The 27,334-nt window shown below is 38.6% G+C and overlaps 3 protein-coding genes across 5 annotated transcripts in view; 2 read left to right on the top strand and 1 right to left on the bottom strand.

Moving 5' to 3' along the window:
* Window positions 1-2,183: 2,183 nt before the first annotated feature.
* Window positions 2,184-8,674, top strand: LOC125241774. 2 transcript variants are annotated; one of them, XM_048150391.1, is made up of 10 exons: window positions 2,184-2,285; window positions 3,162-3,302; window positions 3,823-3,885; window positions 4,970-5,057; window positions 5,647-5,830; window positions 6,521-6,742; window positions 7,179-7,328; window positions 7,813-7,884; window positions 8,104-8,229; window positions 8,357-8,674. In XM_048150391.1, exons 1-10 carry the CDS (start codon window positions 2,192-2,194, stop codon window positions 8,552-8,554), a joined length of 1,338 nt encoding a protein of 445 aa, XP_048006348.1. In that variant the 5' UTR covers window positions 2,184-2,191; the 3' UTR covers window positions 8,555-8,674. The 2 variants fall into 2 exon arrangements, with proteins under 2 accessions (XP_048006348.1, XP_048006349.1); XM_048150392.1 differs by having other exon boundaries at window positions 2,210-2,285; window positions 3,165-3,302.
* Window positions 8,577-25,313, bottom strand: LOC125241820. Its single transcript, XM_048150463.1, has 9 exons — window positions 25,234-25,313; window positions 13,303-13,470; window positions 12,462-12,605; window positions 11,618-11,670; window positions 11,451-11,536; window positions 10,265-11,364; window positions 9,929-10,092; window positions 9,309-9,490; window positions 8,577-8,682 (listed from the first exon to the last, which is right to left on the bottom strand). The coding sequence occupies exons 1-9, from the start codon at window positions 25,311-25,313 to the stop codon at window positions 8,593-8,595; spliced, it is 2,067 nt and encodes a 688-aa protein (XP_048006420.1). The 3' UTR covers window positions 8,577-8,592.
* Window positions 25,013-27,334, top strand: part of LOC125240634 (serine/threonine-protein phosphatase 2A regulatory subunit B'' subunit delta-like) — a 94,127-nt gene continuing 91,805 nt past the window's right edge. For both annotated transcript variants that reach the window (XM_048148626.1, XM_048148627.1), the window contains exon 1: window positions 25,013-26,190. In XM_048148626.1, the coding sequence (XP_048004583.1) occupies window positions 25,312-26,190 (879 nt within the window). In that variant the 5' untranslated portion in view covers window positions 25,013-25,311. The remainder of the gene's footprint in view (window positions 26,191-27,334) is intronic.

Here is a 27,334-nt window from a genome sequence, read left to right as displayed (position 1 = left end):
TGTATAAACTGTTCGTCTGTCCAGTAACATACATACACTGACATTATATTTCATATTTGTAAATGTCGAACTTTCTGCTCTTTACTTAGGTCGAGGCAGGGCTAGACTTCAACCGCAGAATAACTAAGGTAATAAAAATACTTCATTAAGAAGATGCATCACTCACACGTCCTGGTTAGCCACCGGGTTTTGAAGGTTGCTGCACTCGGATTTTAAGCCGGCGTCTGCAGACCTGTCCCGAAGATACTGTTGATATTTATGGTCAAGCCATGTTGCAAACCCAATATCGAATGTTTCAACTGCTGGTTTTTTATTGGTACAGCTTTTTTGTTCCTGAGTAGTAAATACATATAAGTAAGTAGAGTACGTGCGGATAGAGATGAGTCATTATTGTCATTAAACATAAATCTTCGGATGTTTCCACGCAATCTCTATCTTATGTTCTGAAAATGAACAATTACTTACTCGCTTGTACCAATGGAAAGCTTTTTGAAAGTGTTTGGGCTTATTTTTTTGCTCTTGACCTTTTTGCTTTTTAACGTAGAGCTCAGGCTAGAAAATGATAAACTGTTTATTTTTGTAAGTTAATTGCAGATGATTAGTCCGTTTTCACACTATCCGACCCGATAACGGATGTCGGAAAGATTTCAATGGAAGAAATCCAAGATGGCTCCTGTAATATATGGGATATCGGTCCTACATCCGATATCGGATCAGATAATGTGAAAACGCACTTAAAAGTACTTTACAAATATTGCAAAAGAGAGTCTGTCTATCCCTTGGCTATTCATGAAACTGTTGAACCTAAAATTGGCAGCATCCTCAAAGCATCCTTGAAAGAGGGTGTAAAGGGGGTAGAACTCTGTGATAGGATGAATCCTTCAAAGCTGATAATTGAAAATAAATTTAGTACTGAAATAGTTATGTATCTATTTTTTTTTTTTTTCAGATAATTCTTTTATTTGTTGAAGGTACTATTTATACTTAAAATCCAAACAAATAAAAACTATATACATTCATAAATAGTATACGAGTAAATACATAGTACACATACAGTCTAGACAAAAACTTTTAATCATAAGGAAAAAGCATTTATTCAAAAGTCATCGGTACATGTAAAACTAACTTAAAAATACTATGTATCTATTTGTGAGCACGTAAAATGGGGGGTGAAAATATATTTTTTATTATAGAGAATTATTTTTTGACCATTAAGCCATCTAGCAGTAAACCCACTTACAACTTCAGCGTAGTAAACAATGGGCTGTGTATGTGCAGGCCAGGCGGGCGCGCCGGCGCCGGCGCCGGCCTCCAGCAGCTGGAACGGGAGCAGCCCCGCGGCCTCGGCGCAAGAGCAGGCCTCGCTGCTGGACTCGCTCAACGAACACGTCAGGGACATTGGCTCATTTACACTAATACGGATAATTTGGTTCAAATTGACCTATGTAACAAGTGACATTGCAGTTTCGGACATAGAAGTAGGATGACAGCGTAAGCGAAATTATAGGTCTACGCAAAGAGTATAATAATAGTATGGTCTGCGGTTTTGGTTTGGGTTTGTTGACCTAAGAGAATATTAAAAATCTTGTCTTAAAATCTATTTGTCCATTTACAAAGAAGGTTATATTTACTGTTGGCAAATATTATCAGATCAGACTGAATTTAATTTGATTGTAAAACGGTATGTTTACTTTTTTACGAGATTTATTTAATTGCAATGTATGTCTGTAGCTTTGTACGAGTCAGGTCTTTCAATATAAACTTGATCCACTTGTCAGTTTCGACGGTTTCCAGAAAGAGCATTGAATCACTACGTTTTACGTGGGTTTCCAATGAAGCAAAACATTAAACCATGCAATTTTATTATGACACCGTAAGTGCGTTTTCACATTATCCGATCCGATATCGGATGTAGGACCGATATCCCATACATTTATGCCGCCATCTTTGATTTTTGCCTTTGAAATCCTTCCGACATCCGATATCGGATCGGATAATGGTGAAAACGCACTCTAAAGCTTATCTGCGCAAGATTCGATCCATCCAAACATAATTATTACATCAAGTTACATACCTACTATTTACTAACAGACATATTTGCAAGTTATTCAAATATTTTTTAAAAAGTCGTGGCTGTATAGATCATGGAATGACTTAAAATAAATACCTATTAATGGACAAGTCAAGCAAAATGCTTTTAGTTCTCACACTATTTGTTGGTCAATGGTTAATCGTTTCTTGCAATGAATTGCTTCCAGTACTAAGACTAAATGTGCCCAACCGAGGTAAACATGTTATACTTTAATATGACCATTTCCGAAAAAATAAGTCAGTAAGGTAAACCATCAGATATATCGAAGCGGCAAAAGTGGTTAAAATATCTGTATCTGAAGACGCCTGTTTTCAGGCAGGCAATTATGGTCGCGCGATAAATGATAAAACATCTGGCCGTCTCTATCGCACTTACTACATAATAGTGCGATAGGGACGGCCTGATATTTTATCGTCTATCGCGCGACCATGCTACCCGTGCAGGTGATCATATGTCTGAAGGCGACTATAACTTTGGGTGTTTAAAAAAAAACCGAATATCGTATTTCACCAGATCTGGACGTGTTTGGGCTCATTCTTCTCAGAGTCTGCTACGAGCTGATTCGATCCCACGATTAAAAAATGTCCTCATGCCGCGCGACCAATTTGTACTTATGAAGTGGATGTTTGTCGTCCGTGCGGACCCGTCCGCGCCACTCTAAATCCGTTTTATTCCGTCCCATACATTACAGGCGCCATCTTGGATTTTTCCAGTGAAATGTTTCCGACATCCGATATCGGATCGGATAATGTGAAAACGCACTAAAACCCTCCCACACATTAGTCCAATGCGGATCGCTCCGCGCGGTCAGTCCGTGTGACACTAAAGCCATGTGAAATGAGAATGTATCTGATTTAGTGATGTGCAAGTTGCGGAAAATTTCGAAAAAGATCTTAAATTTCTTGAAAATTCACGAATCTTTCACGAAAAATAAAGGGAATTTAAATTTATGAAATGGAAAGTTTCCATCCATACAATTGTCCACAAAAAGTATGGAAAGTTTCCGAAGTTTTCCTATGTGAAAAATTCAGAATTTTGGAAATTTTCCGTTGGCACATGTGTTTAACAGTAGCGGGTGACCCGTGCGAGTGCAGTATGGAGACCGGGAGGTCGCACTTGCAGAAGCTGACGGACATAAAGCAACACGACGACGCTATTGAACTTAACACGGAGTCTGAGAGCCACTTCCACGCCCCAGAAGCCACACCAGGTGCTTGCCAATCAATTTTTTAACAGAATTTGAATACATTATTAAGTATATCTAAATATGAATAGATTCTATAATAAGTGAAATGTGATAGCCATTATGCTAATCCTGAAAGCTCCGTAACATAGCGTATTTATCGCTCGTGCGATATTAGTGCGGTTCCGTTCGCTTCGCAGCGTGAAAGATTACACGAGTACCATGTTTGTTAGGCCCTGAACAATGTAGCAGTAGCGGGGCGTCGATACAACTCGATTCCCTACGGGTTCCCTAAAATTCTCCAGTATCTGTAGAAGTTCATACAAAACGGATCCCGAAAACCCCTCCGGCTTTATCAACGAAAATTTTCACGCCACGCCACTGCAATGTAGTATTATAAAAAAGCTAGAACTGCTTACTGGCTGTTTCAGAGTGCGTGCCGGAGATCGTATATTAAGATTATTAAGCGCTATTTAGGTTTTTTTTTACTATATTACAAGCTTTAATTTAAAACGTTTTAATAATTGACAAAATCCTTTCCTCTCAGAGCCCATGAAGAGTCTACAATCAATTTTGTTAGATTATTTGTTTGGCCGTAAAACGGAAGACGGTAAGAATTATGTTAAAACTCTATTATAACTTTATTAATTATTACCTTCAACGACTACGATAAGTAGATAACAATAAGTACTAGGTACCTATGTAATATGCAAGTATAGGTCTGAGGAATGACGGCTGCAACGACGTAAGTAAAAGAGCCTCTGCCAGGAGATTTTCACGATACTCGATAGGGTTAACTTTACGGAAAATGACAATCATTGTATGGAGAACTAAAGTGAACCGCGCTCCTAAACGGTCACTTACTAGAACCAAAAATACATACATTTTCTGCGACGTTTAAGGTATTGAGTAACGTATTCAAAATGTCGAAAACTCATGGACCTCATGGTATTAGAGTAGTACCCCGATAACCTGTATGTAATTTTTCTTTAATAAATAAGTAACCTCATGTAAGGCTACAATTATAGGAGTTTATTTTTGTCGTTATACCTAATCTGACATTTATAACAACATAGTAATTAATATTTTGCGTGTAGGTACTACATGTACTTACCTACTAAACGAATCCCACTTCTTTGTTAATGTCATGTACTTTACACATTTAGGCCCCACCATTTAAGACGCTGACAACACCCAATGACCTTGACGCTAGCGTACACTGTCTATTCGCATGGGAGTAAGTGAGAGCGCGATGTCACTAAAACAGGGCGGTTAGGTACGAAAAGTACGGAAAAATATTAAAATAAAATAGAAAGATGCATTATTTGTGCAATATGTTTCGTTAGTGTTTTAGATATGTATATTTTTGTTATTGTAATTTTAATTAAAGACAACTAAGTGAATAATTGAACGACATAGAACCGTTAAATGACGAACTCGAGACCAATTTCTGCAATTTTTTTTCTATCGAGCCGATTTCGTTAAATCGTGTATCGAGTACGGCTATGTTCGTTGAAATATAATGAATAATAACATATAATTTACTTGCCTTACTAAAACGAATAGTTTGTCTTAAAAAACTGCGCAAGTAACATAAATTTTGCGCAGTTGGGTGTTGTCAGCCCCTTAATATGGAATTTGACAGTTGTTAAGCGAGCGGTGCAAGTGGCCCTAAGTAAAAGTCTAAATTGTAGGTGGACATGATACAGCAGAGGAGGAATTAGATGAATTTGAAAGTGATTCTACAAATTACAACCAGTACCCCACAGGACGTTTACTACAGTAAGAGCCATAATTACCTACATGGTACCTACCAACTATGTATTTGTGATAATTCATAGATATTTTGTCAATTCAAAATAACGCAACCACGGCATGCAGATCCCATACAAGTTGCAGTTGGATTACAGTCCATCTAAGTTGGTCCTTATTCGTACTACTCGTATTTGGGAGTCATATGTGAGTGTGCACGGGAAAACGTCCCACTTTGTCTATTGCTATAAAGCCACTTTGTCAGTTTATTCATATAAAGATACAAGTAAGTCTCGCCTTAATGGTAACCGACAAAGTGAGACGTTTTACTAAACACACACATATATGTATTATCTAAAAGGCATTCATTCATTACCTTACTTCCAGTGACTCAGAGACATCTACGTAAAATGTAACCGGACTAGACCTATTCATATTGCTGAGGTGTTAGTGTTATTTAAAGATTTATAATATTCTGACTTGGGGTCGGTTTCACCAAACCATCTATCACCATTAAATCATTCGCAAAATGATATTGTATGGGAAGTTCCATAGAACGCTACTGCTCGTCGATGTGCCTGTTAATTGTGGTCGATACAACTGGCCCTTAATATTACAGCAGTGAAATGTTTCTAAACAAGTCCGGCGTTCACCTGCCGCCGCCCGACCTGCTGCACACGGGGTACTGCCGGCTGCGGCTCACGCCCGACTACCTGCAGACGGCCGTGGATGCCTTCGCCATCATACTCGAGGGCACCCTGGCAGACGTGCGACTCTTGCCCAGCGACTATGTGCTACGCTCTGTAGGTCTGCTTTATACGTTAATTCACCTGCTGCTACTCACGGGGCACTGCCGGCTGCGGCTCACGCCCGACTACCTGCAGACGGCCGTGGATACCTTCGCCATCATACTCGAGGGCACCCTGGTGGACGTGCGACTCTTGCCCAGCGACTATGTGCTACGCTCCGTAGGTCTGCTTTATACGTTCATTCACCTGCTGCTACTCACGGGGCACTGCCGGCTGCGGCTCACGCCCGACTACCTGCAGACGGCCGTGGATGCCTTCGCCATCATACTCGAGGGCACCCTGGCGGACGTGCGACTCTTGCCCAGCGACTATGTGCTACGCTCCGTAGGTCTGCTTTATACGTTCATTCACCTGCTGCTACTCACGGGGCACTGCCGGCTGTGGCTCACGCCAGCCTAATTAAGTCGGCCGTACGCCTTCGCCATCATACTAGAGGGACATGCGGCACGGCTCTGGCCCAGCTACTTTGTCCTACTCTCTGTAAGTCTACTTTCTAAGGCCCTGGGCCTGGACCCTTTTCTCAGCACTCCTCATAAAGACTATCGCCTTGTTGCGGCCCCTGATGTATTTCTGCCATAGGCTAGCATAGCAACTACTTAAATCTGAGCTGGCTGGGCTTTCAACATCATCAGTGCATCATAATAAAGTGCTCATTTCTAATAGAAAGTATCTGCAATTTCTCAGGCACGCACAATTTCCATCATGAAACTACCGCAGGAGAAGTTGAGAACCATGTGGGACGTCGTCTTAAACGGACGGCAGCCCCGCGAGATCACATACAAGACTTTAGAGGTTTACAGGCCTCTTTTCAAGTATCTCAGTGGGCAGCAAATGGCGGAGCTAAACTTGAGCGATCCCAGGATTGTTAGCTATATAGGGACCCATCCTGAACTTACCAGGCATCAGGTAAAAAACAAGGATAAATACTCGTACCAGATAATTAACACTACTCTGTTAGCTATTGGATATATTACTGAACAACATGTATGAATGATGAATAGTATATGTGTACACAATTTAGTCCCGACATAGAAACAACCAATTGTGTATATAATCTATAAGTAACTACTTATACTCCACCATGCGGTTTAGTACAACTTGCGCTCTCGCGCGCGAGTCCATACTTCAAGTCGCGCTAGATGTATGGACTCGCGCGCGAGACAGCAAGATATGCTAGCCCGCCAGGACTAGTTTCCAGTACAGTCAGCCAAAAAAGTGGTTCACCACTTATCGACCTTAATTATGTGTTTCAAATAGAGTCGAAAATTGGTAAACCACTTTCTTGGCTGACCGTACCTACTAAAATACTCTAAGTGCATACATGTATCATATTTTTGTTTAGATGGGCGTTGTAGCAAGTAAATATATTAAAATCAATCCGTACTGGCGTAAAATAGCATCATTAAACAACATGAATAACTTACTATGTGGAGTGCCGATGACTTTTATGAGAAAACTCGATGGCGCTGAATACCTTAAGTTGGAGCATCAGGTAAATCCACAGCACAGACCTGTCATTGTACTACCGTTTAAATCCTACTTCTATGGGTAAATTACTGGGTTTGTCGTCCAAGAACCCTTTACGGGCGACACAGACGGACAAACCCGACTGCAGTTCCTGTACTTACTAGTTACAGTTGAGTTGGGTTTCCACATATATCGGAGGCCTACAACCGAGTGCCCGAAACCCTGCGCAAAAAGCGAGCGTCGGAACACCCCAGGGGGTTTAGTCCGTGGGAGTCGGACATACCCACTGGCACTCCCGGCCCAGTGGCATCCATAATCGATTCCCCCTGGGTTACAAAAAAAAGGGTTTCAACATGTGTGTATCGGACGCACAATGGCCTCTCTCTATGAGGCTAAGTGCGGAAATCGGTGCCCATAACCATGTCTGTATCGGTCTTTACGTATAATCATAATCATAATCATACAGGGCATATATAGTCCATCATAATTCATGAAATCTTAAATTGTAGGTGTTTTATCACATACGAGCTTGTGACCCCCTTCAAAAGCGATTCTACTTGAACATGATGACTAGAACTCAGGTAATATTATTATATAATTCATATAGAGTGATTCACACAATTAGTTTCGATCTTACTACTTACCTAGTTCTGTAGTTATAAGTACGGCTGTTGAATATCAAATAAAATATGTAAAAAGATGTACTTAAACATCTTTCTAGAGACGTTAACATGTGATGTTATTTAGCAATGATATTTTTTGAAGTGTTTTCTCGCTGATTGCTTATAAAATGTTGTCAGGCGCTAGGAAAATCGTACAGCTGGAGCGCGAGAGACGTGTCACGCCTCGGCCTGCTGCTCGCCGAGGTGGAGGGCTCGGCGCTCGCCAACATCAGCCCTGAGGCCATGGCGGGGGTCTCTGCTCACGTGAGTATATATTACAAGGAGACCCACATCAATATCTAACACAGATTGGAATGAAATATGGCGTTGAGTAGTAGGTAGATGTGATAAATAGCCTATACCTACTTACAATTTACTTATTGTTTTAAAGGTAATGGCTGAAATGAAGCCGGAAAATTTAAAACACCTGCGAGATATGCAAATAAAGCACTTGAAACGAAAAGCAAGAAATATAATGGCTCGGAAACTTAAAGAGTACGACATTCTGATGGCAGACGCGGCTTGTAAAGTCAAGACAAATATATTTCTTAGATTAATATTTGTTTTTACAGTAAAAATTAGTTTGTAAAAGAATAATATAAATTTATCACAGCGGATTTAAAGTTCTCATTTATATAAAGAGTCAGCCATTTTGAGAGCTTTAAGCGAAGGTATGTGAAATTCGTAGCTCCCGTTTTCTCCAGGTCGGACTTCAAGCTGCAATCAATAAAATTACAGCTGAAATTCTGAGTAAAATTATGTTAAGTATATATTAACTACTTTCGATTTTAAATTTCATCCATTTTGAATGAGTATCTCGCCTCTCTTTCCTCGCTGTGCACTCAATTAAGCCCTCTTGGTTTGTGCTATGTTAATGTATTTAGGACTCTTGCCCTTACAAAACAAAAATAGCAGAAACGATATATATTATACAGAGTGGGGCCTGTAACAAAGGCGAAAAATTGAACTGTAGGCTATTCTCCTTATACTGATCAACATTTGTTCAGTGACTTTTAAAAATTATGAAGTCTTTAAATTTTTAATTTTTCATACAAAATAAATATTAGCTTCAATGTACGCCATTATTGTTGTCATTGACGTTGTCTGTCACACTTTAGACTCAACAGAATTCGCAATACATTACCTCTTAGAAAAAACTTTCAAGGGTGATAAAAATCAAAATACAAGTATAAGGAGAATAGCCTAGAGTTCAATTCTTCGCCTTTGTTACAGGCCCCACTCTGTATAGTACTTATACTAAATCACAGAAGGACTAATCGAGTTGACAAGTTTGTATGAAATAATTATGAAAAATGAATAGGTAAAGCGACATTATTTCTTACCACTATACCACTCCAATCAGTTTGTGTGATGGCATCCTTGAGCTCTGTGGGGTTATTTTGGCCGAACATGCGTTCCTCGGTAACAAAGTTTCGACAAATGACTGTTTGCTTATCATTGACGGGGAACTCGACATCCAAAATTTGGTTACAGTCACAGCACTCACATTGATTCATATCACCATCTGCAAATACCTACTATTAGTCGTAGCACACTTTCATAATATTTTATTAATTATTTCATTTGTTTTGTTACCATACCGTAGAAAATCGAGTACGAACGACGCGCGAAGTAAGAAAATTTGTGAGAGGCTGAGTTGGTTAATAACTCCCAGAAGTCATACCTACTCAATTAAATTAAGATCTTATCAATAATTTCGCAATGGTACCTATATACTCGTACCTGATACCTAGATTACCTACTACTGCCAATACTAGAATACAATAATATTCTTTTATTGCGAGTCATGGACGTCATGGTACTAGAGATAGTAATTATATTATAGGTACTACGATAAAATTGAGGAATACATGGCACCCTTATATTATAGGGTTGCAAAAACAAAAGATTGTCTAGTTATGGGTAGTATTATACATAATTAACTATTCTTATAACTACTTACCTTTTCCACTGCTTTCGAAATTTTTATTTAAGTCGTTTGTATTTGTTGGTGAACTATTATGCCCATCTAGTTTACTAATAATGTGATTTTTAATTGTTGCTAACTCGTGGTAGTTGGGTATCTCACGTTTGGTTTCTTGATTTCTTTCCATTTTGCAAGCGCAGCTGCAAATGGAGAAATAAGTAAGTCTTGTAGGTACATTAGTTAATTATGTATTGAATATTAAGCAGTCTCTCTCTACAAATACTATAGGATCACTTAAAGGTTTTCATCCGTATCACAAAAATAAAGGAATTAAAAAAACGTGTACTGTTACTACTGTTTTACAGTGTTTACCTTAATAATTGTTCATTCATATCTTCTGGGGGCAATAAAATAAAGTAGTTGTTATTATCAACGTAAATAGACGCTGCTGCACCTTCCGTTCTAGAATTCGAGCAGCAATTACATAGGCAAACACCTTGGCTAACATCATTTGGTTGTAATATTTGTAATTGCTCGCAGGAGACGTGTCCACGCCATTGCTCGGTAAGTGTCAGTGCTTCACGGTAGCTTTTGGCCTCAGCAGGATTCTTAGCTGAGTCCTGGACGTCGGGCTCACTATGTCTCGCTTCAAACATAGAGCTGGATATTTTTTTTACTTCTATGTTAAGCATTACATTTCTTACATCAGTATGTTTTACGTAAATGGTGAAGTTATTGTCACCTGTTTGGTCACCGAAAATCGTAGCATTTTTTTGAGATCTATTCGGCACTTTGGTTAGTTCAGTCGTTGCGACCTGAGTTCCAATTTCTTTAGAATTATCACTTAGTAGAGTCTCTCGCAATTGTGGGCTTTCACGAAATTCGGGGACAATATCTTGTGAAGGTTCACTACTCAATAACAGATTTATTTTAGAATGGTTCTGGACTGGTATTGTAGCGGATTTAGGCAGGTCGTTTTCCTGAGACATGGGAAGCATTATATTTCTTTCTATAAGCATAGAATGAACTGCTAATAGTTGTGGCGTTTTATTTTCTATTGATCTGTTAGAAGGCTCACCAGTTGTATCTGTATGTTTCAGTAAATCATATGCTTCAGGACAATCAGTATTTTCCTGATTATTTTTAACGATTGTAATGACGCCGGCTACGTCGTCACCTTTTGAATTTTTTTCAAATCTTTCAATTATTTTTGTAATAGGATTAATTTTAGTATTTTGCAACGGAGATGTTTCAAATTTTTTGCTTGCTGCATCTACTTTGGGAATATTATTTTTTCTTTTAACAGGAGTAACACTATTCGTATTTTTCCTTAAAATATTTGAGTTCGGTTGAGGATTTTTTTTCAGAGCCTGCTTATTATTTAGTCGTCCTATTGGTTTAGCTGTTCTAGCAGGCTCTAAATTATTTTTTTGTGTAGCGACGTTGTCTTCTTTAACAGCTGTCTTGCTGGTCTATAAAAACGTATTTAAGTATATAACTAATTATGGTTACTATGTACTAGACTAATCACTTGATGACGTAAGGTTGATACACTTACAGGCCGTATTGTTATATCTTGAATTATCTTTATATTTGTGCCGTCTTTCATTAGTTCTTCTGTTTCGTGTTTGGCATTAGTTATATCTACAAATAAAACAGATACATAAAATAGAATATGAAATAGCTGAAAGTAAAATTTACCTACCTAACTTTCTTAAAAATCACCTGGCATTATTGAATCTATCTGTGGTAATTTCTCGTGACGTTTTTCTCTTGATCTAGAACAAAATATATCTGTTATTTTAGTACTTTTAGGCTCCCCACAGACAGTCTTAAAAATTCATAATCTTAAAAAAAACTTGTATGCAATCTGACAGTTCAGATCTGTCATGTCTTGTCAGTGTCAGTTTGAACTGTCAGATTGCATACAAGTTTTTTTTAAGATTATGAATTTTTAAGACTGTCTGTGGGGAGCCTTAAAATGGGTAAATAATATAGTATTTTATGCAACAGACGTTTAAAGGAGGTCAAAAAAGACGAGTGGCGAGGGTAACAATTTGAGGCGAAGTCGAAGCCGAAAATTGTTAATAAAGACGCCGCGAGTATTTTTTGACTCAGTTAATCAGCATACAATACTTTTTATTCGATCATGCACTTAGTTTTTAATAGTTTACTAGAATAACTGTCGTGAAATTCACACTGTTTCCTGTATCAAAGCCATCCCCCGTCGGCTTACAACGCACGCGCAGTATCGTTATAACAATGTGTTGCCATGGTTACAGAGCCAAACAATGCGTTTTAAATTTTTTCGTTACTTCGCGCATGCGCGGAAGCCGGCGGGCGCTGGTTTTGGGAAATAGACTTTTATGTAGGGTTTTAAAGATCTAGGTCGTACAGACCCTGTAAATGACGAATAACAGTTCGGGAATAGAAAAAATACCTATCGTAGTATGAACAAATAATAACACGACGTTTATGATAGAAATGCAACTAGTATTAGCTAAAGCCGACTAAAGTAAATATTACCTACTCCTAGTCGTCAAAAATACGGTACTTATTAGGAACATGCCTAGATGCTTTCATAAGGTAGTCGTTGTAGTCGGACGGGATAAACGCCTGCGGGGGCTCCACCGCCACGTAGGCGGCTCCGTTGCCCAATTCAAGAGCTTTCCCTACTTTTTTACCGGCTGTAGTGTACAGCTCTATGTTGTGGCTGAAATAACAAACTGTTAGGTAATCGATCTAGGAAATAGAGGCTTAGGAATGGTTAGGAATCCCTGAGTTACGGCACTTAATGCTAAATAACTATTGTGGTCAGGATTACTTAGTAGTAAATAAATAAATAAATAACCTAACCACAAAATTAAAATTTTGAAAAACCCCCGACCGCGACATAGTAGACCGATTTTCATGAAACATGGCTAAGAACACTCCCGACTAACTCAGCTTTCAGACAAAAAAAAACTAAATCTAAATCGGTTCATCCGTTCGGGAGCTACGATGCCACAGACAGACACACACACAGGCAGACAGACAGACAGACAGACAGACAGACAGACAGACAGACACGTCAAACTTATAACACCCCGTCGTTTTGGCGTCGGGGGTTAAAAAATAAACGTTGACATTCAAAACACGCCAATTCTACATACTTACTTATAGATCGTCAGAATTAGCTGTACGACCGACTACGAGAAAGTGTGTGTAGCAATGGGTTATTATCTCGCATAAATTTTACTTTGCGTTGTATCGTACCTATTATTGACCATTATTAATCACACTGTCTATTATAACTTAGAAGTCATTAAAAATGTCAGTACAGATTGCCACCGATACATCGCTGGTTATTGTAAGCGATGGGACAACCCTTTAACTATTTTGGTAAATCTCTTATTCAAATTGTATCTTACTCAGATCCGCTCTGTGACCGCGCCAAGAAATTTAACGTAGTATATCGGTCATCGACACGCACGTTATATTTTCTAGGAGGCGAGCCTCGTTGTCCATTCGAAAATAAGAATATTTCGACTGAGTGTACTTTATGAGGGTCGTCCTTTAGACTTCCCATCTCGGCTTCCCTAATAAGGATTAAATTAGCATAATTATTGTGTTGATTTTACGACAAAGATTTTCCTTACAACGGTATAATTTTAGCAAAATAACATAAATAACATAAACATTCATCTGACATAAACTGATGTCTGACTGAAAAATGTCAACGAGGAAACGTTCAAATATCTAAAGTTAAGATAGGTATCAACAAAGAGAATATAATCACTACGTGGTGTTAAAGTGTGGTAGAGTTTGTTCGGAATGAGAAGAGTTGTGAAATGTATAAGATCCATGAGATCCAATATAAATCCAATACATTCCACGACTCTTCTCTTTCCGAACAGACTCTACTAAATGCATTTAATTCTAATAAGTCTAAATTTATGTAATACTATTTTTTAAATAATATACTCAGTAACATTTGATTGTAGAAACCTCTGTATTTGTTTCGATATCTATGATAGGGACTAAATTAAATACTAATGTAATGACTTTTTGGTCCGGTGTCATTGTCAATGTCAAATTATCGTTCTGAATTCTGAAGGTTCATTAATTTTCATTAATATTCATTATTCCATTATTTCATGAAGTCGTCAAAGACAAAAAATATGAATTAAGTTAATCTGTTTATTTTATTAAAACTGGTGTGTTTTAAAAAATATTGCAAGACATGTTTCTTTTTATATTGTGATGAACTATTTAAATACGCATGTTAAGTGTTGTGTACCGTAATTTTAGTCTGTGATCTAATTTTTGTTATCGTCGGGAATAAAATTATCATTAACATCGAGAACGAGGCTTCTTCAAATAAAAAGGTTAGTGTGGAGTGAATATTCGAGGTTTTTAAGACGATACGGTAGGGGTCAATTCTCCATACAAACGCTCTCGACTATTTCCTCCCTGGTTTTTGAAGATAGAGCAATGATTTTTTCAACACAGATTGTTATTATTTTTATCTGTGTCGGAACGTTTTGATTTTTTTGATATTCTGCTTTTTAAAGACTCTAGAGCCAATCAAAAATTTTCAGAAACGGCCCTTTTCATTGTGCTGCAAAAAAAGGTGGGATACTCAAGATTGGTAACAATTTATCAAAAAAGCTAAACGGTCCGACATAGATTATTTCATTGTTATTCAGATTCTCAAATTTCGTTCCGATTGATTAAGTTTTGAAGGAGGAAAGAGTCGAGAGCGGAACCTCGATTTTAAAGATTTTTTTGAAATATCTTTTGACTGAGTTGTTCTTAATGGACAATTTTTTTCAATAAATCTAGTTAATAACACTTGTATATTTAACTGAAATTCCCAAGTTAAAAGGGGGGCTCCTTTCCATTTTAGCATTTTCGCTACCGTATCCTCTTAACGAGTTTTATTTGCAAAAGGGAGTTGTTGTTTCAAGAAGGCAAAAGTTTTTGGTTATTTAACCGCTAATGAAACAAATAGACCCGTTTTTTAACCGTCGCCTCATATCTCAAGAAGGACGGTTATCAAGTCGTCTGTATGTTTTTTTTTTTTTTTTTATGTTTGTTCCTCGATATCTCCGTCGTTCCTGGACCGATTTTGAAAATTTTTTTTTTGATTGAATGTATATACATACAGATTGGTCCCATTTTTCTCAAAACCCAGTTCTGATGATGGGATCCTGGAGAAATCGAGGGAACTCCTCAAATCTGAAAGGCATACATATGGTGATTTTTGTGTTAATAAAGGAACAGCATACATTTAGGTACGGAACAGTGACATTTGGTGCAGTGGAACTGCTGATGATGGCCAGAACGGAACTCTTCAAATCTGAACGGCACGCTTATAGTGACTTGGGTATTTTTATACGAACAGCATGCACTTTCGTACAGAACAGTGACATTTGGTGCAGTGGAATTTCTGATGATGGTCAGAACCGAACTCCTCAAATCTGAACGGCACGCTTATAGTGACTTTGGTATTTTTATAAGAACAGCATGCACTTTCGTCCAGAACAGTGACATTTGGTGCAGTGGAACTGCTGATGATGGCCAGAACCAAACTCCTCAAATCTGAACGGCACGCTTATAGTGACTTTGCCATTTTTATAAGAACAGCATGCACTTTCGTCCAGAACAGTGACATTTGGTGCAGTGGAATTTCTGATGATGGTCAGAACCGAACTCCTCAAATCTGAACGGCACGCTTATAGTGACTTTGGTATTTTTATAAGAACATCATGCACTTTCGTTCAGAACAGTGACATTTGGTGCAGTGGAACTGCTGATGATGGCCAGAACCAAACTCCTCAAATCTGAACGGCACGCTTATAGTGACTTTGCCATTTTTATAAGAACAGCATGCACTTTCATCCAGAACAGTGACATTTGGTGCAGTGGAATTTCTGATGATGGTCAGAACCGAACTCCTCAAATCTGAACGGCATACTTATAGTGACTTTGGTATTTTTATAAGAACAGCATGCACTTTCGTCCAGAACAGTGACATTTGGTGCAGTGGAACTGCTGATGATGGCCAGAACCAAACTCCTCAAACCTGAACGGCACACTCATAGTGACTTTGGTATTTTTGTAAGAAAAGCATGCATTTAAGTTCAGAACAGTGACATTTATTTAGTTATGTTTGTTAAGCATATGTTTTGAAGTCAAAGTTTGTCAAGCTTCGATTTCTTATAATATAATCGGATTCATGAGGAATTGAGGAAACTCCTCAAACCTTAACGTTATACGTATATTCATTTGTGTTTCCATCTAATAATTAAAGCATTAAAAGCAGTTTTAAAAAATACTTACACATTTCTACATAATCCAACATTCGCAAGTAGCTTTCACCAGAACCCGAAAGGCGACGGTTTTTTTTTTCTTAAAAATTATATTGAAATACATTCGAACATTTCAATACCCAGTTTTTCTTTTTCTTTTTTCTTCCTTTCTATTTTCATGTATGCATGACTGCATGTTCAAACTTCAAACACAATGTATATTGTTATTGAACAAAAGTATTATATATGGCTATGACTGGAATCAACTGTTTCAAAGCAGGGTGATATTATCAGGTATCGCGTTAAACAAATTTTGGCCCTATAGTGTAAATAACAAAATAAGACATCTGGCTTCTAAAAAAATCTTATTTTGGAAATTACTCGAAAACGGTGAAAATTTTACTGAGGTCATGTTGGGTTGGTTAGGGTCCTCTTGAACTGCCCTACATCTGGTGTCACTGTGGCGTGGTACTTCTGGGACACCCTGTAGAACAAGAGCCCAGAGCAACCAGACCTTCTTAATTTTTTCAAGGATGATACTTTGGGATAATGTAGTTAGACTAGTTAGTAACATCGACGTTTAATGTTTGCATATTAGACGACCGGTCTGGCCTAGCGCGCAGTGACCCTGCCTGCTACGCCGCGGTCCCGGGTTCGAATCCCGGTAAGGGCATTTATTTGTGTGATGAGCACAGATATTTGTTCCTAAGTCATGGAGGTTTTCTATGTGTATATTATATATATATATCGTTGTCTGAGTACCTACAACACAAGCCATCTTGAGCTTACCGTGGGACTCAGTCAATCTGTGTAAGAATGTCCTATAATAATATAATAATAATATATTAGCTAGTTCGGCCATATTTTGTTACAAGGTTTAAAAAAAACACTAGTTTTCCTTAAATTCACAAGGCAGATTTTTATATGTACCTACATATATACCTATGTAGGTATGTTAGATGGCTGTTCATCTTAAATACATCTAAGGAACATAAAGATTCAGTCTGCCAACGGACATCTTTTGTTCGTTCAACCTCGTTGTTGATCTTTCTACATTCGGGATCCATCATTTGGCAGTGCTAAAATGGGGGATTTAATTTAATATCTACATATGTACGAGTACTACATACACATACCTAAGTACATACGAGTTTGTATGGTAGTTTCAGAGCCCACTGAATTTCACTTGACCGACTTCGTTTTAGGTCGGTATAATATCGGTATAAGTTACACGACGCACAAATCGCACAATGTATGTATTTCTTATGCGGAAATACCTAACTTCTACTCGTTAATATAAACACAATTAAAATGGTCTCAGCATTGCTCCCACAGTAATTACACGCATAATGAAACAGCATCCATTGTTAACATAATACACTTGTCGCGATAGCCAAGAGCTTGTGCATCGTTTGGGCCATGACTTGTTCATTTACATTCCTGTTTTCACTTTTCTCTCGCCATTTTAACTAGTAGTCAATGTCTAGCTTTCGATTTCTATCGCGCCTCCGTGGGCCGTCACTGCCTGCGAGGCAAATCAAGCAGCTGACTCGACTTATGACAGCTCCACCTAACACGGCACACAGATGTGATACCTATGCAAAAAATACTCCGTTGTCCGTTGAAAGAACGATCATTGAGTCGCATCCTTATGACTGTAACTCTCAAATACCACTTTCACTTACTTAGGTACTACTACATGCCAGGTCCGAGGACAAGAGCAAGGACAGCATTTGCTCGATGTGCTTAATTCATTTCATTTCATTAACATTTTGGGGATGAGGATGTCAAGCTAATTTTGGATCCTGATCCTGACAATAGCTAAAGTTCAAAATGTTAGGAAACATACTATACCCAATTAAGTATTAAGCAACGTATTAAGTTTGAAAGTTGACGTTTTGATGATACAGTTTACCATGTAGGTACACAGTGCGATTTTTTTGTCAGGGCGAGTAGAAATTTTAGAAACGGGTAATAAATAATGCATAGGGCATAGGTAATAGTTTTCCATCGAATTTTCTCGGCATCATTGTCTTGGTAGGTAGGTAGTTCAGATAAATTACCTCTAATGACACTGACGTCTCTGACTAAAATTGCATTATTCATGCATTCGCATGTTTCCGTAAAATAGGAAGAAAAAACTTTTGGCGCAGTATCTGCACGTGTATTTTGCCTTGTCATGTTCAGCTTTTTTGGAGTACTGGGAGCAGCCGCGGATATTTCTAAATATTGGAGTGGCGGGTTCCGTGCGACTCGGGCTGACCGCATGGTCCTGCGGCAGATAAGAGGAAGAAGTAGGGGAGCGTGTAAATAAATACACGGCGCGTGCTATTTGTGGCGCCGCCGCGCGTGCGTGCCGCGCCGCCGCCGCCGCACCCGCCCCGCGCCGCCGCCCGGCACCCGCCAGGCGACACTCACACTTACTAACTAAACTCCATTATGTTATGACAAACTATCCTAACAACCTATACATCCTATAAATTATAAGTATTATAATAATTCATGAAAAAAAAATATTACAATTAAACAAAATCAACTCAGCATTTTTCAGCAGAGGAAGAAATCAATGAAATGTATTTCGCTAGTCTTATTTTGACCGGGTGGCTCGATAAAAAACAAAAAGAAAATCACGGTGTACTCGTATATCCCGTACTTATGTTGACATATGTAAGTTTAGATTTTCTTCCAGTAGTTACCATAAATGCTCTTAAATTTAATATTCTTGATTTCTATTTTTAAGTAAGTCACGCTACTATTAGGCATACAAATTTTATCTGACAAGATATCAAATCAAACACAAGCGAAAGGAAAAGTGGCCAAAATCAACGGCTGCCGAGCGAACTAACGTCGTACGCACTAGACCACCTGGATATTTTTCTTTAATACACTTTTGATTTCTATTTCAGACTCAAACATTGTTTCCATTTTAAACATCCTAGGAGGGTACCTACTCGAGACAGCTTGGATATAATATCAAAGAAGTCCATATATGTAGTGGACTTAAAATTTAGTATTTTCATACTTTCGTTCTTTTATAAAAAAAATCTAATTGAATTTGTCGCCTAGGATCGTGAAAAGTAGAAGATTTTTCTGAGAACCCAGGATCATCGTGCATTTTTTTATGACACTAAAATATTAAATTCATTCATAAATATTCAAGAACACAATCCCTGTGGCCGACATCCGTTAAAACTTCATCGTCAATATATTCCTAGTAAACGTTACAAATGTTACAATAGGTGCTCATTATTATTGACAGTTATTTAGGTCAAAATCATGGATGACTACATGTACTAGTTTATTTAGATTCGGAGTAAACACTTAAAATAACGTTTGCGTACTGCTTTAACGTCGGCACCCGAGATTGTTTTAAAATAAGAATATATGGAAGGGAAAAATGGATATAAATAACAGCGTTTCCTTAATTTACACTCTTTTAATATTAATCGCTTTGAAGTGCTAGCAGACGCTTTACATTACAAAGTACCTATCCACATCGATTAATTATTTAAGATTGGCTTTTAAATTTAAAATCTAAATATCACTATTTTAAACTCTTAAATAATTGTATTTTATGCAAACGATGTTTAATAGAGATGTCATACTATTGCTTTGGTAGAGTCTGTCATTTCGATTCAAATGATATTGCCGTAAGTTGATAGAAATCGAATATTTTATAATATACCTTACTTTGTTCGTTTTCACATTATCCGATTCGATATCGGATGTCGGACCGATATCTCATTTATTTACGCCGCCATCTTTGTTTTTTTCCTTTGAAATCCTTCCGACTTCCGATATCGGATCGGATAATGTGAAAACGGACTAAGAACAAGTAAAAAATTAAGTAAAATTAAATAAGATGTAAAACAGGGCCCTCAGAGCATAAAATAGGACCTACCTAGTACCTAATCGATTCAACCAATTCGTAATAATAATGCACAGAACACCCTTGGGTGGTTGGGTGGTCGAACCCGTATCGTAATGTGCTATTTCGGTACAGATGGTGTTTTTTTTACGCACTAATGGGAGAAGTGGTTCATTTCTTTTCAAGTTAAAATTTCAGAGGGCCATCTATACTGAAAAACGTCGTACGATACGATACACGTGCGAAAAGGAAATTCGTATCTCGTGTCGATTTAAAACACTCCCCTCGGTCGTGTTTTAATTTATCGCCACACTCCCTTCGGTCGTGTTTTAATCTATCGCCACTCGTTTCAGACTTCCTTTTTTTTCGCACTTGTATCGTAATGTACTTTTTCACGTCACATGCCATTTTTTTATACCTAAATTACACAATCGACTATACTATAGGAACTATATGTATACACTATACACACATAATTTCCGAGTACCTATGTATAAGAATTATTATAAGAACACTAGCTTTGGCCCGCGGCCTCGCTCGTGTTAAATTCGAAAATTGAGGATATAAATTTCCACCCCCATTTTAGGGAAGTGGGGATTAGAAAGAGACAAAAGTAGCCTATGTTACTCTCCATCCCTTTAACTATCTCCACTTAAAATCATGTCAATTCGTCGCTCGTCGCTCCGTTTTGCCGTGAAAGACGGACAAACAAACAGACAACACAAACACTTTCCTATTTATAATATTAGTATGGATTTATGTTATTTTCTTCTGTTATGGGCAACCAAATTATACAAATACTTATACAATATTGATACATACATTTTGCCACAAGACGTGATTGTTTTTACAAGCTTTTATTCAATTTGCCTTGTTAAATAGTATGTTAGTGTGCGTCAAAACGTAGAAGCTAAATTTGACCCACTTCCCGGTTTCCGATTGGGCTGAAATTGCAGCAGGAACTCTGTTATGAAACGTCGTTTCTGCATCGAGTAAGGGGTTTTTAGAAACGTCTCGGAGAGCAGTAGATGTCTGTTGAAAAAACCGGTCAAGTGCGAGTCGGACTCGCTCACCGAGGGTTCCGTACAAACTTTCAATACCTAGTTGAATCATCAAAATGTTATTCATAGAACTCTACAGATTTGACTAAATCCCTCAAGACTCAATTTCTCACATAACAGTAATATTTTAATATACAATTTTATTGTTAGACAACGTCCAAATAAAATCAAGACTATTCGACTTCAATAGTTTACGACTTACGACATGTCGCAAGGACGCTCCTGAACCGACCTCATTATAATTATGTATCAGGAAAAACGCGATGTAGGAAATGAGCGTTCAACATACAGCGACATCCATCGGCAAATTGAGTAAACTAATGCGCGCGAGCTAGTATGGAAGATGATTTCTATGGAATAATTGTTTATTGTGTGAACCGATTTTAACCATTTTGCCTCTATTTGAAAGCAGGTAATTTCATTGTTATTTTGTTAAAAAATACGGATACAATAAAGACCCGCAAGGGTGTTGAAATTGAAAATGTAAATTTCAGATTTACATTTTCAATTTCAACACCCTTGCGGGTGCAACATTTCAAAGGTTTTTATAAATAAAAAAAAAGTTTTCAAGATACGTGTACGATTTTATTTTTCCTGTAATATTCATTATAATAGCCATGTTTGGTGAAAATTTCATAAATTTATGTTGGTAAACTTCGGAGATAAGGGGGGGGGGGGACGGTATTTTTTTTACATTTTCCTTCAAAAAACATTTTTTTTCCACAACCAAAAAATTATAAAAAATAGTTTTGATATGTACAATTTGAGCTCTTTTTAACGATACCCCACTTGACCTAGTTACTTGAAATTTTCAGTTTGCCCCCCTTTCATTTTGGCCATTTTCTATCATTTATATTAATTAATTAAAATAAAAAATACCTTCAACTTGTAGAGGTTCACAATGTTTATAACTATTCCAAATTTCATATCAATTAAATATCTCTAGAACTACTTATGCTATCGATAAGTAGTTCTAGAGATATTTAACAATGTGACAGACGGACAGACAGGCGGACAGAGTCGCACCATAAGGGTTCCTGTTGTACCTTTTTGGTACGGAACCCTAAACACAGTACAGTCGGCGATAAAAGCTTATGCCAAAAATGAAATTTTTGAAAAAAACTTATTAATCGCATAAACATTAAGATCATACAGGAGGGGTCAATTCTCCATACAAACGCTCTCGACTATTTCCTCCCTGGTTTTTGAAGATAGAGCAATGATTTTTTCAACACAGATTATTATTATTTTTATCTGTGTCGGACCGTTTTGATTTTTTTGATATTTTTATTTTTAAAGACGCTAGAGCCAGTCAAAATTTTCCAAAAACGGCCTTTTTCATTATTGCGCAAAAAAGGTGGATACTCAAGATTGATAACAATTAGCCAAAAAACTAAACGGTCCGTCACAGATTATTTCATTGTTATTCAGATTCTCAAATTTCGTTCCGTTTAAATAAGTTTTGAAGGAGGAAACAGTCGAGAGCGGAACCTCGATTTTAAAGATTTTTTCGCAATATCTTTTATCTTCCTTATAGCAGGGGGAAATTAGCTAAAATTACGGCATAATTAATGGAAGGTTTTTTTAAATTGAAATATGTACATTATAGACCGAAGTTATTTTTCATCAACCCTCCCCACTCCTCCCTCCTCTGCGTCACCCCTCTACCCTCCCTTAAAGTGCCGAAAATGCGGTTTTTCTCGATTTCTGACAAAACTGTTGAAGATACAGAAAAAGCGCGTAGGAACGAAGTAATCCTTAATAAATTTACTACAAATCATTCATTAACACTTTGGTTCTAGCACTTATAGTTTACGCGTGATCCGTCACGAAAGTTGGTCCTTTGCTGCAATCTTCTTTAGTGAATGTTAAGTTTTCGCCCAAAATGCATACGAAATCGTCGAAATTTGTTTGATATAACTAAAATATTGTAACTCATGACTAAAATAAAATTAAGGGGGAAAAATCACTACCATGGGTGGAATTTCCAATATGTCTTGGAATTCCAGTAACTATTTAAGACGTAATATTTTCACGGTAGTAGTCGCTAGGAGTACCATTGATCTATATAGTGTATCTATGACCGGGGATGAGCTTTTGGTAGCTGTTGGTAGAGCCCTGGAGTATCAATCCAGTAGCCGTGAGTTCAAGTCCCACCCATGGTAGTGATTTTTCCCCCTGAAATTCATTTTCAGTTTATAATATTTTAGTAATATCAAACAGATTTCGTAAGCAATTTGGGAGAAAACTTAACATTCACTAAAGAAAATTGCAGTAAAGGACCAACTTTCGTGATGGATCACGCGAAACCTATAAGTGCTAGAACCAAAGTGTCAATGAACGATTTGTAGCAAATTTATCAAGGATTACTTTTTTCCTACACGCTTTTTCTGTATCTACAACGGTTTTGTCAGAAATCGCGAAAAACCGCATTTTCGGCTATTTAAGGGGGGGAAGAGGGGTGACGCAGAGGGGGGAGCGATGGAGAGGGTTGATGAAAAATAACTTCGGCCTGTAATGTACATATCCCAATCAAAAAAAATCTTCCATTAATTATGCCAACATTTTCATACATAACTTTCCAGAAGCAACGGACTATTAATGGACAATTTTTTTTCGATAAATGTAGTTTATAACACTAGTATATTAAACTAGAATTCCCAAATTGAAAGGGGGTCTCCTTTCCATTTTAGCATTTTTGCTCCTGTGTCCTGTAGCGTCTCAACATAATTTTTCGTGTGTGTTTATGAGGAAAACTTGGTAAAACTAAGTAGGATTTAAATATTCTTCCCTTGTAATTCACTATAGCTCAACTTTGTCTTTTTTTTTTTTTTAGTTTATTCAGAAACCAAACAGTCACATAAACACATTACATATTGGCAATACAAAAATGTACTGCAAAAAAAGAAAAACAATAACAAAAGACCTGGAGGTTCATAATTGTAAACCAAATAAAGTTCACTAAATGAATATAAGAAAACAACATAACGTAACGTAATACAAGAAAATTAAACTGCATACAACATAAACATAAACCTAAGTAAAGTAATTATGTTATTAAAACAACTTACGTTTAACAATAGTTTTTTCCCCTCACTAGCTCGGAAACACGTGTTTTGTCCTTTAATACCAGCGGGTAAAAACGCATTTTATCCACTAGTGGGTAAAGTAATTTGACCTTGAATAAAGTCAAATTAACTGCTTTAAAATTGATAAAAGAAGGTGAATCTAGTAATAAAGATGATTTACCACCTGTGGAACTACTGGAAGCAGTGATAAACGCATTTTTTGCATTGTAGTTTCCTCGCTGTAGTGAGGGGAAAAGTTTTGTGTTACACACGGGTGCAAATGTATTTTACTTCTCGTGCATGTATTAAAAAACTCGCAAGTTCAGGATTCTATTCTCGAACCACTCGCTTCGCTCGTGGTTCAACTATAGAATCCTTTCCCTTGCTCGTTTTTCAATTCCACACTCGGCGTTAAAATACAACTTTGCCCCCTTGTATAACAAATAACTATTAGAATAGCCAACGAATTTTGGAAACAATCAACATCAAAAAGGTGTTTATAATTATAGTAGCTAGGAGCTCGTCTGAAAAAGGTATGTCTAGAATATTCTTGACACAAAAACTGATGTGAAACAGCGATCGAGGGCGCAAGGGCTGACGCGGACAACTAAAAGTAACTCGATTTAGCAGATTAGGGCAATTAATACTACCTTTAAGAAGTTGAGGTGGTAATGGCATATTACTGCTGATTGCACGTGAATCGGGATTAGATGAGTACCCGAGTACCCATAGAGTATGGAGGAATCGGGAGGGAGAGGAGCAGCGGTGCGGAGCGACGGCGCGCGGGCGGGGTCCTGCCGGCGCCGCGCGCCGCTCGGCCCGCAGTCCGCGCGAGCAGCCGCCGTCGGCCCGTCGTCTGCCGCCGCAGCCCGAGCCGCATCGTGACACACGCGATCCGAACCTTTGTTTATTGTCAAACGCGCGCTCGAGCTACAGCTGTTCCTAACATTACCTACCTACTTCGACTTGTCTACTTCTTTCGGGACAATATTGTATAAGGTGATTTGAGTTAGCAGTGCATAGAGATCTGTGTTTCGAGACGTGTATTTACGGAGTGTAGATGGGGCGCTCGGCAGGCCCCTGAAGCGGTCGGTGCGGTGCGCGCGCCTCGGCGGCGAGCGGCTCGACCATGGCGGCTACGGCCCGCCGCGAAATCGACACCGGGGAGGAGGATATCGCGGCTATAGCGAAACAGATTTCAGACCACGCAGAGGCCATATACCAAACCTGGAAAGCGCGAGGTCTTGCGCCCACTGAAATATTGTCGTGCAGGCCCACGCCTGGACTTAAGCTTACGGATAGCATTCGAAGTAAGCCTAGAACTGAACCTAAACCTGAAATAAAGCAGCGGCCTGAACTCAGGCGCGACCGGCTGGAGGTGACCAGACCTGACGGTCGAAGAGAGCAACTACCGGATTCATATAATGAACAGAGATCGGAACAGGAGGATGAGACTATAGAAGTTACCTTACCTCCGGACCTGGTGCCCGAGCGCAACGGGACCTGTGGCGCGGGCGCCGGCGCCCGGCGCGCCGACCCTGCCGCCATGCGACTGGAGGTGGCGCGCGAAGAAGAGCGCCTGCTGCGTGCGCTTCGAACCGGCGGTGTCGTAGCGGAGCGCACGGCTGAGCGGCCTGACGTGGTGCCCCCCGTGTCTTTAGTTGACTATGCTAAGAGCCGATACCAGGACCGCCTAGAGACCGGCGCCCGCAAGCCGGCTGCCGGCGCGAGCGGCGAGCGGCGCGCGTCGCTGGGCTCGCACGTGACCGAAGCGCGTTCAAAGTTTGAAGCGCGAGCGCGGCGCGCGTCTAGTGCCGGTGCTGGCGAGCCGGCCGCGGCCGCAGGCGGCGCGACGCCCGTGCGCCCCTTCCTGACTCGAGGCTCCGTGGCCGAACGAGTGCTTATGTTTGAACGCTGTCCCAGCGAAGCTACCCTAGAATTAGCCAAGAGAAAATCACCGGCAGCTACAACATGGCGAGGACCCCACGATGTTATCAACAGAGCACAGGTGGGGATGGATCACTTTCCTACTAAATTTAATATTGGTTACTAGTAACGAGTATACATTAACGAGGCAATAATAAATTGGGACTCAGTCACACCTTTGACTAAAAAAGTATAACATTTGTGCAGCCTAACTTCAAACTCTGGTAAATCTATTCTGCTATAAGGTTGATTATTTTTCAGATTATGTATGTATTTTTATACATAATCAACCTTAAAGCAAAATAGTATTTGAAGTTAAGCGACACATTTATAATACTTACTTAAAAGATGCTGTCTTGTTTTCATATGTATATATGTGTACTCGTTAAGTGTAACGAGGATATAAAAATATATCGTGTATAGCGAATTGTGTGCTGCCAATGCGATCCATGGACTGATATTTTATTTATTTTAAGTACTTACCTTCTTAACCACTGCCAGTTATTCCTGATGACCCTGATATACCTTTTAACAACAGTATTCTACCAATTGAATTGCTAAAGACAAACTTATAGTTTCAACCATGTTTCACTGAAGTACAGTGCAGTCGAGTTCATAAATATGTCTACATTATGTCACCTTATTGCAACGAGTTAAGGTGAAAAAATGTACACATATTTATGAACTCTATTGTACAATATGTATCTATATTATATAATATTACTATAGGACATTCTTACACAGATTGACTAAGGCCCACGGTAAGCTCAAGGTGGCTTGTGTTGTGGGTACTCAGACAACGATATATATACATAGACAACATCCATGACTCAGGAACAAATATCTGTGCTCATCACACAAATAAATGCCCTTACCGGGATTCGAACCCGGGACCGCGGCGTAGCAGGCAGTTTCACTACCGACTGCGCCAGACCGGTCGTCGAATCTAGTATATAGGGTATAGCCTTCCAGCTGCTGAACTGGTAACTGGAACTGGAACAGGAAATGTTAAACAATTCCTAACTTCCCGTAAATCTAATATTGCATGTAAGTTGTGCAACTTTGAAAATAAATTCTAGAATTCTGATAATATTGATACGAACAAAGTGCCAAACACATGAAAGTACCTACATCTATGAACTGTGTATGTATGTGTGTGTAGGGACATATGGACAATAATTCGTGTAAAATAATTATTTTGGCACTATAGTAACGAAATATTTTAG

This window comes from Leguminivora glycinivorella, chromosome Z (assembly GCF_023078275.1).
Source record: "Leguminivora glycinivorella isolate SPB_JAAS2020 chromosome Z, LegGlyc_1.1, whole genome shotgun sequence".
Taxonomy (NCBI): Eukaryota; Metazoa; Arthropoda; class Insecta; order Lepidoptera; family Tortricidae; genus Leguminivora; species Leguminivora glycinivorella.
Note: the sequence above shows the minus strand (reverse complement) of the source record. Positions and strands in the feature narration are given on the sequence as shown.

Coding starts and splice junctions, on each gene's coding strand:
- LOC125241820 (XM_048150463.1), bottom strand. CDS start 25,313: ATGGTCGAGCCGCTCGCCGCCGAGGCGCGCGCACCGCACCGACCGCTT. Junction 13,471..25,233: donor GAGCGCCCCATCTACACTCC/GTAAATACACGT, acceptor AATCCTTATTAG/GGAAGCCGAGATGGGAAGTC. Junction 11,671..12,461: donor TACCTTATGAAAGCATCTAG/GCATGTTCCTAA, acceptor ATTTTGTTCTAG/ATCAAGAGAAAAACGTCACG.
- LOC125241774 (XM_048150391.1), top strand. CDS start 2,192: ATGCTTTTAGTTCTCACACTATTTGTTGGTCAATGGTTAATCGTTTCT. Junction 2,286..3,161: donor ACTAAATGTGCCCAACCGAG/GTAAACATGTTA, acceptor TGTGTTTAACAG/TAGCGGGTGACCCGTGCGAG. Junction 3,886..4,969: donor TGGCCGTAAAACGGAAGACG/GTAAGAATTATG, acceptor TCTAAATTGTAG/GTGGACATGATACAGCAGAG.